This window comes from Sphaeramia orbicularis, chromosome 21 (assembly GCF_902148855.1).
Source record: "Sphaeramia orbicularis chromosome 21, fSphaOr1.1, whole genome shotgun sequence".
NCBI lineage: Eukaryota > Metazoa > Chordata > Actinopteri > Kurtiformes > Apogonidae > Sphaeramia > Sphaeramia orbicularis.
In genome coordinates, this window is record NC_043977.1 from 24,993,034 (window position 1) to 25,003,818 (window position 10,785).

Here is a 10,785-nt window from a genome sequence, read left to right on the forward strand (position 1 = left end):
TGATGGTTGTCATGGTAACTGCACAGCTATTGAAAGGCCAGTATATGAGAAAAGCGGGAAATTAATGGAGTTAAAAATACCAGTACATGATTATGTCAAAATGATTTTTAAGCCTGAATTTGGGGGTTGTATTTAAATAATTTTGGTATTGTATTCAGAGGATACATGAGACAATCTGCAACACAAATGTAAAGAACAGCCTGTGGTATGTGGGGGGAATCGGATGTACAGATGCTAAAGATACAGCCACAGAGATGTAGTTGAGAAATCTATTTAGGATTATAACTAATGATTTCTTTTATTATCAGTCTGTCTGCAGATGTTGTTGATAAAATGATCGATCTGACCCTAAATATTAATAAAATTCTCCTCAAAGCACAAATGGACATCTTGGGAAATCTTAACATTGATCAAATGGATATGCAAAATCCTAAAAAAATATTGTTCTGAATATCATGAAGCCAAAAAATGAGAAAATAATAATAATATTTTTTGGTAATCCATAGCCTAGATGTGGTTGGTTATTGATTGTAGATGATGATTGTGTCATTAAATACACACTGTTGCCCATGAAATTGGAATAAAACATTTTTACCTTTTCTTAAGTGATTGTGATTTATACTGGATAAAATGTAACTGGGACTTTGGGTGATTAAATAAAAAGAGGAATGTGTCTGAAAACATAATTATTCCAACTTTAAGGGCAACAGTATATACATAAATGTTGTATCCAGACTTTGCTTACTCCACCAATATTGATTTTGAATGGGCCAAGTAGTAATGTAATTGTTCCTTCTAGCTACAGTCTAAAAATATTGCAATATCTTTCCTAAATGATGCAAAAATGCAACTTCACCTAAGCCCTCCAGAAACCTGTGGAGTTGAACTGAACTTGTTATAGTTTGGTTTTAACTAGCCTACATTTTCCAAGAGGTGAAGAACATGGGTGGAAAGCTTAATGAATCAACATCACCTCCATAAATTTTCACATAATTAACCCGCTCAGTTTTAAAGAAATACTGAAGTTCTTGTGTGTATAGTCTGAAAAGTGTTATATTTATTCGTACAAAATGTGTTGCTGTTTAATAACAAATAACATAAATAACATTTTAAACTATATGATGCCTCGAATTATAAAACATTTGATAACACATGAGCTTCTTCACTGAATTATTCAATAGGTAAAACACTGAAAGTTGCTGCTCAGTCATGAATATATGTTCTCTTTAATCCAGTGTCTCCCTGCAGACTAAGCCATATACTGATCTACTTTATGTAGGCTACCTCACTGTATATAAAATCAATGCACTCCCACTTTGTTTGGGTGACCCACTGAGCTGTAGAGTCAAGAAGGGCAGACCCTGTGACCCTGATCAATAACTCAACCAAAGGCAAAGACCAGACCAATGCCCTTAACACCCAGCATCAGTAGAAACATGGCTCAGCAACACCTTTCATCATTACAGATGTCTGAGCATTAAAACTCCAATCTGAAGGTGAAAAAGAAAGCCAAATAATATTTTTTATATGGTTTATATGACTAGATCACTCATTTTTCATTACCTTAAGTATTACAGTAGTAGAGTATGATCAAAATGAGACACAAAATACTATAAATCTTTATTAAGTTATGAATAATGAACTAAACATCTTGACTTCAAAGGAGTGAATCTGTCTGTAAGAAACACCCATAAGTGAATTGTAAAGAACATTTTCTGTTCTTTATGTGTGAGATGTTTCATTACAGCAGCAACATCATTTATCTAGTGTGTCTTCATTCCCCATTAAGGTGAGGTGGATTCATAGCAGAGCAGAAACCCTGCAGCCTTCCACCATTCAGAGTTAATAGAAGTTAACGGGCAATAATGGAATGACAAACTATGTATTTTACTTGGGGTGGCAGTCAGGGTTCTAAGGGAAAACCAATACAATTGAATTTTCTTTTTCACATTTGATCTATTCCCCCTGGCCATTCACTGGTGTTATTTACTGTAAGGGATTCACAATTCTTCTTTGTCACAAGAAATGACAGTTGTGCTCATCTTGCAGCCAGAAAAAGTAGTGAAGGTTACCCTCCCAAAACAGAAACTGGAATATGTGAAGATATCTTTATTTTTGAACATGACAACATAGAATCTTGTGATTTTACAACATATTCTGAACTCACAGGATTATTTAGTAGCATGTTGGGGAGCAGTCATCACTGAAGTAATTAAGCTTCTGCACTGTTTACGGGCATCTCACCGGAAGCTGTTATGTGCAATGAAGCAGGGATATTAAAGGTGTGAAAGGGGGGAGTTTATCTCTCCTCAGAATGACAAGCACAAACAGATGGAGTTGCTCCCAGACCTCTGGCTAACAAAATGCACACTCCATTTTTCAACCCCAGTGGGAGAGACAAAAACTCTTTGCAACAGCCGCTACTAGTCAAGCCGCAACAGACCTCATGTATCCGGCAAAGATTTTTGGTCCTTTTAAGTAAAGTTTGATGTTCACTTGAATGAGTGGCATTTTGTTCAACTGTTCTGTTCAGCTTTAGAGAGGAAACACATCCAAGGTTTTTCCCTTTACATCTTTCACAGCAAAACAGCTGAACCATGAGAGGAGAGCAGTGCTAAAAGCCTTTAGTTACACCCGCTGTGCAGATGTGTAGTCCCTTGCCCTGCCATCCTCATGTCTTTATTCATACTATAAATGGTTTCTTAAATGCGGATCAGAACGGTCCCTGTCTCCTAATGAACAGCTCAAATCAGCAGGAGCTGCAAACATTAAAGAGCGTTTCTGATCATGGGTTGACTAAGGGGACACGAACAGAAGAATAAGCTGAGCAGAGAGCAGTATCAGATTAAGGGTGTGAAACCCAGAGGGCGATCTGGTGGAAATCGGCAGAGGCACCACACAGCCACAGACACTGTACTCTATACCCCGAGAGGCTGTCTGAGAGCAGACACACTCAGAGATCAACTCAGCAGCGGGGGCATGGCTTTCTCTACAGCTGAAATGTAAGCGGCATACATGATGAATGACAAACTAACAATTAAAGAACCAGCTTTTGTTTCCTGTAATGAAAATGCTGCTTCTATTAGTTTTCTAAAATAAATACAACTGCAGCCTGTTAGCTGAACAAAGTTTACTGTGTGTACAAGAGAGCTGCCAAATCTCCTTCCAGCTGGACTTTGGACAGGCTTTGACTCAACTTACGATATCTCTGCACATCCACCAGAGGGCTCAACTCAGTTTTACTCCTCTCCACATCCCTGTGCCACTCCTCTCTACACCTCTGGAGGCTATCCACAGAACCTGGTTCAGAGGTCTTGTCGTTGCTCTTTCTCCTATTATCTTCTTCTTTACATAGCAGCAATGACACACTCTCTCTGAGTGACACCACCTCTTTTTCCAGAGCCAAAGAAAATATTTGAACTTCATCCTGTCCTCTTGTACCTTTGACAGGCTGCACCGTGCAGGAAATCGGTAGGTAGGCCAACAGAGAGTCCAGGAACTGTAGCATCTGTAATTCACTGCAAAGGAATGAAAGAGTCAGTATTTCAGTGATACATAAGATACAGATAGCTGTACGACAAAAAAAACATTGACCTTTTCTTTTCCCCCTCTGTGAGATGTTTTATGCTCATCTACCTGTCCACAGAGTTTATTTGTGGGATTTGAAATTTTAAGTTCTCCGGTTGCCAGAGAATCCTAATCGCTTTAATATTCAGCAGAATATCACACAGCCATGCACCCTTAACAACTTCAAAGCCTTGTCAACTTTGAATCTATAAATATAAATCAAGCGGTGCTCAGTACCACTCACCAAATTACTGCCCTTAAATAAAAATGAATAATTCATAATCCCTTGTAGCACCATTTCAACCGATACATGGAGAATTATCATTAGTTTGCAACCAAAATAGCTAATTTAGATTGCCAATTTCAGGATTTCTGAATTCACTATCAAACGAAGTAAACAGTTAGTTAAGATAAACAGATAAATAAAACACAATATGAGTCAAATTTAGAAACTGTACTGTATATGTACTGATAACTGATACGATGTATGAAACAACTCAACTCTTCAGAAATAGACATTTTACTGGTTCCAGAAAGTAAAAGTGATTCACCTGGAGTGGACAGATAGTTCCCCTTGGAAAGGGTTTATCTGATGCCAGCAGAGCAGCATGAGAGCAGATGGTCCAGAAGAATTTAACAGTAGATACTCGGGGCTCACTTCTACCCTCTTACAGCCCACTCTATTCTGAATCCAGCTATCGATGTCACCTAAGCTGTGATCAGGAGAATCTATGCGGAAAGTCCAGTGTTCCAGCATCACCAACAAACTCATCAAGTCCTCTTTAACCTCATCTAGACACAAAATTGAAACAATCCCCATGAGTGTGTTATTATAGAAAAAAACATCAAAGGCATAAGTGATTTGAAATACACAGTTACCCGATTTGAGTTCAGGTTTGCTCAGCAGCTGGGTTTGGAATCCACTTTGTATATCTAGAGCAACCTGACCACAATGCAAGACAGCCGGTGTTGGGCTGCTCATGAGGGCAAAAGCATCTTGTCTCTGGACGTAATGGAGCATGACATGGCACTTGACACAGCCAGAGTTCAACAGAGGTGTCAGCCTGGTCACAGCAGTCACAGCCAGTCTGCATGTGTTGAGATCATGGTTTCTGCCGGCGTTGTGCTGCTTGCTTCTTTTGGCTGGAGGCTCTGTGAATGAGGAGGCAGGGAAGGAGGAGGAGGAGGAGGAGGATGAGGGGCTGGTCATAGGAAGCCAGAATACTTGGCTCTGGGTCTGGATGACTGTGGGCACTGAGCTCTGGCCCACCTCTGTCAGAATGGATAAGCTCACACCGGCCACTGGTCTGGAACAAAAATAACACATCACTTAAGATCAGATATCACACAGACAGTAGGATATTAGCCTGGAAATCATGTACCAAAATACACTCTGCATGCAAATGTGAGTTCTATATCTAAATATGAGGACGAAATACACAAGCTCCCAAATGCACCAATCAAAACCCCACTGTACAAGCGTGTGAGGTAACTGTGCCAGAATATGTTTTCCTCCACATGTTCAAATAGAAAACGGGAACAGGTGGATAGAGGATTCTGATAATTCCACAAAAGAACCTTGAAGAGTTTAACTTGTTTCCACAGGGACCAGCACCACATGTGCAAAAAGGCAAAACAACCCATCTCAGTGAATGTCATTCGTTGACAATAATTTGAGTTTAAATGTATTTTTATGAACAGCCCTTTTATATAATCATGCAAAAAATGTCCCAGTTCTTTGAAGATAAGATGTTACAGTGAAACACAAACTACCTCACAGCTGATATTTCTTGATCATAGTGATAAGACCTCTGTGATGACACCACAAGTTGTTATTTCTAAAGAAAAAAATAAATAAACCAGGAAGCACTGACAGGGTGTGCTTCACTAGATACTTGGAGTGCCACATTAAGATACTCAACAAGTAATGCATGTTAAAGACACTCTGGATCTTGAACATGCACACATTGATCCGCTAAGCCAGATAAAAATGTTGAAGCTATTAAAATAAGTGTGTACAAGAAGCACTATAATCAGACTGTCATGTCTAAAGGAGCTATATGTTGTGTTTCTTCGCTCAAAGTATCACATGTTTAGAGGATATCTGGGGTTCTGACATTATGTAAAAGGTGTCAATATATTGTATTACTGAAATAAATGTATTCACAGCCACAAGTTGATGCGTTTCTGTGAATGTGTGTGACCACTGGAGGGAGTAGTGAGTCACTGCCATTCTCCAGTGGCAATGAACATTAACTGCAAGTCTGAGTTGAAGTGGAGAACAGGTAAGAAATAGCATTCAAAGATATTGATAAAGTGATAAAAGCTGGAGGCTCTGTCGTTTTCACCACTGGACACAGCAAAATAAAAGAATAAAGTCTGATGGTGAAATCACAGTTTCCTCTTCATTGCTTAGTTTGATTTTGAAGTCTGTTAAGGTGTAAAGCTGCAGTGTGATGTTATGTTTGCTATCATAGGTTGATACACGAAACAGACTAAAGTGCGAAAGTTCCGACCTTGTTTAGAATCTTCAAAAAGGGTCTTTAGAGCAACTATTGACAAAACAAATTGCTCACAAAACAGAGCTGATTTGTGGTTTTGCGGTTTTCTAAAATCAGTGACCAAAGGCAAGTAAGAGACCCATAATGCAAATGATCGGCGGAGTTTTTGGAAGGAGAAAAGTTAATGATACCATAATACAGATGTGTATTACCACCGAGTTTCACACTTTATTTGGTAAGTAACAATTTGTGGGGAAGTAATGTTAATTTGTTGGTAATTTTGGTAGTTATGAGTGCATTCTGGTGTCGGTAGCTGTAAGGAAGTTATACAGGGTGTCCCCAAAAACTTTACATCATTTGAGAAGTCCATTACTGGAGTGACAACATGGTCAGGAGAAATGATACTGAATAGAATTGATTTTGGACATAAAATGTTTTATTCTACAAATTTACAACAAAAAATTCCGGGGGATGGTAATTTTATAATGTTCTAAAGTTATTATAAATGTTCAATGTGTGTGCCGCTTGTGACGCGGCACACATCAAGTTGGTAATGGAGTCTTTTTTTCTGACACAGACAGCCTTCCTCTTGAAACTTCTTATGCCATGTCCAAATCTGCTTTCCTATTGGCGCTTGCTTATAAAATATTTCTAACAAATTTACGTTGAGCATTCACATTTGAATGAGTTTGGGTGTACTTCAATACACAGAACACTTTTTCTGTTGCAGTAAATGACATGTCTATTCCTGAAAGCAGAACAATAAAAATGATTACACTTTTTTGAGCAAACAAATTTTAAACAAATTATTAGGTGATGAAATTATGTCAGATTTTTTGGGACACCCTGTATATATTCCTACGTATAAGCCCTACAAAGGATTACGTTAAGAAAGCCTATCGTCTTCGACCACAAAGCTCACATATTGCATTTCATACAAAGTAAAATATACAATATATTTCATTCAATAATAAGGGAATCAGGTTTTCTCAGACCTGTCAGTGGTTACTATCACTCCGATAACCATTCGGTCCTCAGTGATGCGATGCCATAACTTGTCAACTTGAGGTTTTGTGGACACTGCCGGCATGTCTTGCATTTTGCCATCCATCACCTCATCCTTTGACTCATCATCACAGTCCCACAGAGCAATAAGGCTTTCCTGGACAAAAAATGTTAAGTAAAGACTATAATTAACAATGACAAGGATGTGACATGATTGACAGCAATAGCCGGCAATGTCAGAAACTTGAATTTGAGCAACAGCCCATTAGGTGCAGATGTAGTGGACGTGTTATTTTTACTTTATGTCAAAATACAATTGTTTTTACGTGTCAAGAATTTGAAAAAAAAAAAAAAAAAGACCTTTAAATAGAAATCAAAGTAAAGGTCAGAAGTTGGTTGTTTTAATCTTTCCAGGGTAAGTCTCATGACTGCATCAACATAAAATGACAGCACAGGCAACAAAGCAATTTAAAAACCTTTCACATAGGCAAATGAACCAGGATATACAAAGTAAGTTGTAGAAAGTTTGACTTGTAGCTTTTGTTGATTCCAAGTATCTGGTGTTCTTCAAAAGCCTATGGCAACATTAAGAACACTCACGAGCCTCAGCCTCATGCGACATGTCATTTCAAATAGTATATCTTAAGATGAGTAACAAGAGCTGGAGTGAAACTTAACCAACTAAATGGGAGGGGGAGTTGGAATAAACATAATATAGCTTAAGGTTTTGAGATAATACATTAAACGTCCTTGAATTCCAGGGAAACCTTTCAAGCCTTACACACTTTGTGATTTTGTTTGGGTCGCCACATTGTATTGCATTAAATACACTTAAAGCATTTCAAAGAGATGGATGCTCAAGTTGATCTACTTACTTTCCAAATGTGAAATGGTTATGTTTTCCTAAAATTGATTGTATATTTCAAATATCAACATTTAAACCAATACAACAAGAAAAAACAATATAAAAAATGTGCATGAAACAAAGTTGTGATTTATAGTACTGTGTATCTCAATGAAAAAGTTAATTTAAATATTCAGTAACTATTATAAGTTATGTAGAAATTACAGAAAAGATGACCAGGAAGGTTTTGTCTTCTAATGATTAAGAGATGAAGTCTTCTGTAAATTAGGTCATAATGATTTGCTATTTACCTCTGAAAAAATGTTGAGGAAACACTGACAAACACTATAGATATTTTGTTGTAGAGTAAGTTACTCACGTGATTTTGCTCCTATAGTACTTTTGGTAGCACTGTATGACCATGACCAATAAAACTGGTTAGATTGCAGTGACATTCAGTTATTCGTGAATCACACCTCCACTGTTGTCATTACTGTGTTATACCAATACATTTTATAAATTTTCTTACGGTACCTTACCTGCTCATGCTGGGTAATAATGGGTTCTCTTTCTGAGACCACATCAGTGAGGGCTTGCAATGACTGTTGTAGAACTCTTTCCTTTACTCTCAGTTCTCTTTGCAGCTCTTGAAGCACAGTCAACCCACTCTAAATGACAAAACAGAACTGTATAATAAACTGAAGGCCCATTGAGAGAGTAAGAATAACATGAGCTGAATACAGAGAGTAACAGTATCACATACAAATAACATCAAATCGTACATTGTGCAGCATGACAGGGCTGAACAATAAAGCTGAAATTATTATAACTGTCAAGATGTCATACTGATGTCACATATTAACCATGATAACCATAAGAAACTAAGCCAAAACTGATCAAATCATGAACACAACAAAAATAGCAGTAGGTATGCATTAAATAATCTTTATTACAGTTTAGTGAAAAAAATAAATAAAGTGATGTGATACGACAGCTCTAAGCAAATATGATCTATGATAATAATGATTTACTGTAGACTACAATAATTAAAGTACCACTGTTTGTAAAGGTTTACCTGGAGTCTGGACTCCAAGGCTTGAATAGTGAGGAAATAGTTGTCAGGTAGAACAGGTGATGTATTTGGTGCTCCATTGCCCATGCCACTCTAAAACAGACAGATTTCACTAGTTACAACCTCTATAGTTCTATTTATATGCATTTCCTACATTGAAAAAATGTACATGTGTATAAGCAGAGCCCGGTAATAAAGGATCCCTTACAGAGTATGAAATACCACAGAGGTCGGTGAGGAGGAAACTTCCCAAAGATGAACTTTCCACATCAGGATCCTTAAAAATCAAAAGCATTTGGTCTGTTCCATATCCCATGAAATCATCTACATGGACAGAGCTGACACCTGACCAGTGGGAGGCTACCTGGGAAAGAGATTTTAATAAATTAGGCTCATAAAAACTTAGTAACATAAAGCTATAGAATGCACACATTATCTGTAGGTTTGCTTACCTGGAACTTTTCCTTCCATACAGCACAAACATGCCCCTCATGAAAGGAAATGACAAACAGGCAGCCACTTCTACCTGTATCTACCACCTGGATATCTTCAGGTTGCACAAAAGGGAGGTGACATACATCTTTCACAATGCCATGCTCAATGTAAATTAGCTGCTGCTTAGATGTTGCTGCAACTACAGCAGCTTTCAGCACGCCGTCCACTTCTTCAGCTGAGAGCACTAAGATACAGTGGGTGATGGTGATGTAAGGATAAGGTAAAACCACTGCACCATCAAAAACCTGTCCATTCTGAACTAAATAACCAAGGGTTTGGCTTGTGGACTGGTCACTGGTGGATGTTTCTGAGAGATTTTGCAAACCAAGAATGAATATCTGCCCCCTGTGAAGTGGAAGTTCTCCAGAAATACTGTGTGACAACTGCATAGGGATCTGTTTAACCTCTCCTGCCTGCAGTGATGTATAATATACATAACCAGCATGAGTCCATAACACTGTAGGTCCGTTGAAAATAGACACATCACCAGTGAGCTGATAAGGGAGCTTAAATTCAAAGCAGGGCTCTAGTTGGTTTGAGCTGCTCAGTGTGAGTAGACTATACTTGAAGCCCTGTGCTTTCTTACTCCTCTTTGTCACCAGAATGCAGGGGGTGGTGACTCTCTTTTGAACATGTAAAGCACATTTACATTTTACAATATCCACATGTGCCGTTCTTGCCCTGCTGATGACAGCTTCTCCATCTGCTGCCTTCAGGAACGCGCTGTCCTCCCTCTTAAATGACAGAATGGAGAATATTAACTCACTTATTTCGCTGTCATTTGTGGCTGAAGCGTGTTTGCAGAGAAACGAGATTAGTCTTCCACAGGAGGATACCCGATGAGGATTTTGAACCCAGTCTTCTGAGGGCAATCTCTCCATCATCCAGTAAACAAACTTCAACCGCTTTCCACTCTCGAGCCTTTCTTCAAATCTCTGACAGCTGGAGTTAACGTTACTGCTAAATTTGTAAGCGTCACTCTCACGACAGAAGTGACACCAAAGTGTACAAACAGGCGACTACTTGCTAAATCCACATGAAAGAGCGCAGTTTAGTGTAATTAAGCAGACTTGTTTGTCTTTTTTTTTTTCTTTTTCTTTTTTTTTTTTTTTTTTACCGGCGCGCCAACAGAAATTAAACACTTCCTGTTAGACCAAGTGCATTATGGGTAATAGCTGTTACCGTAACAGTGCCGAGTTAACGACATTATTCAAGTGTTTATATCCGTTGTTTTCTTTAAACTAATCAAACGTGTGAATGACTATCTTGTTATCTTAAATACAATACGTCTTACATTTTCC

General features: G+C 38.2%; 1 protein-coding gene across 1 annotated transcript; it reads right to left on the reverse strand.

Annotated features, from left to right (window-relative positions):
• Nucleotides 1-2,089: 2,089 nt before the first annotated feature.
• On the reverse strand, nucleotides 2,090-10,664 carry fancb (FA complementation group B). Its single transcript, XM_030124825.1, has 8 exons — nucleotides 9,442-10,664; nucleotides 9,198-9,353; nucleotides 8,993-9,082; nucleotides 8,457-8,585; nucleotides 7,064-7,230; nucleotides 4,447-4,874; nucleotides 4,119-4,359; nucleotides 2,090-3,518 (listed from the first exon to the last, which is right to left on the reverse strand). The coding sequence occupies exons 1-8, from the start codon at nucleotides 10,366-10,368 to the stop codon at nucleotides 3,131-3,133; spliced, it is 2,526 nt and encodes an 841-aa protein (XP_029980685.1). The 5' UTR covers nucleotides 10,369-10,664; the 3' UTR covers nucleotides 2,090-3,130.
• Between the last annotated feature and the right edge of the window lie 121 nt (nucleotides 10,665-10,785).

Coding starts and splice junctions, on each gene's coding strand:
- fancb (XM_030124825.1), bottom strand. CDS start 10,368: ATGATGGAGAGATTGCCCTCAGAAGACTGGGTTCAAAATCCTCATCGG. Junction 4,875..7,063: donor GTGATAGTAACCACTGACAG/GTCTGAGAAAAC, acceptor TTTTTGTTCCAG/ACCAGTGGCCGGTGTGAGCT. Junction 4,360..4,446: donor CAAACCTGAACTCAAATCGG/GTAACTGTGTAT, acceptor TTTTGTGTCTAG/ATGAGGTTAAAGAGGACTTG.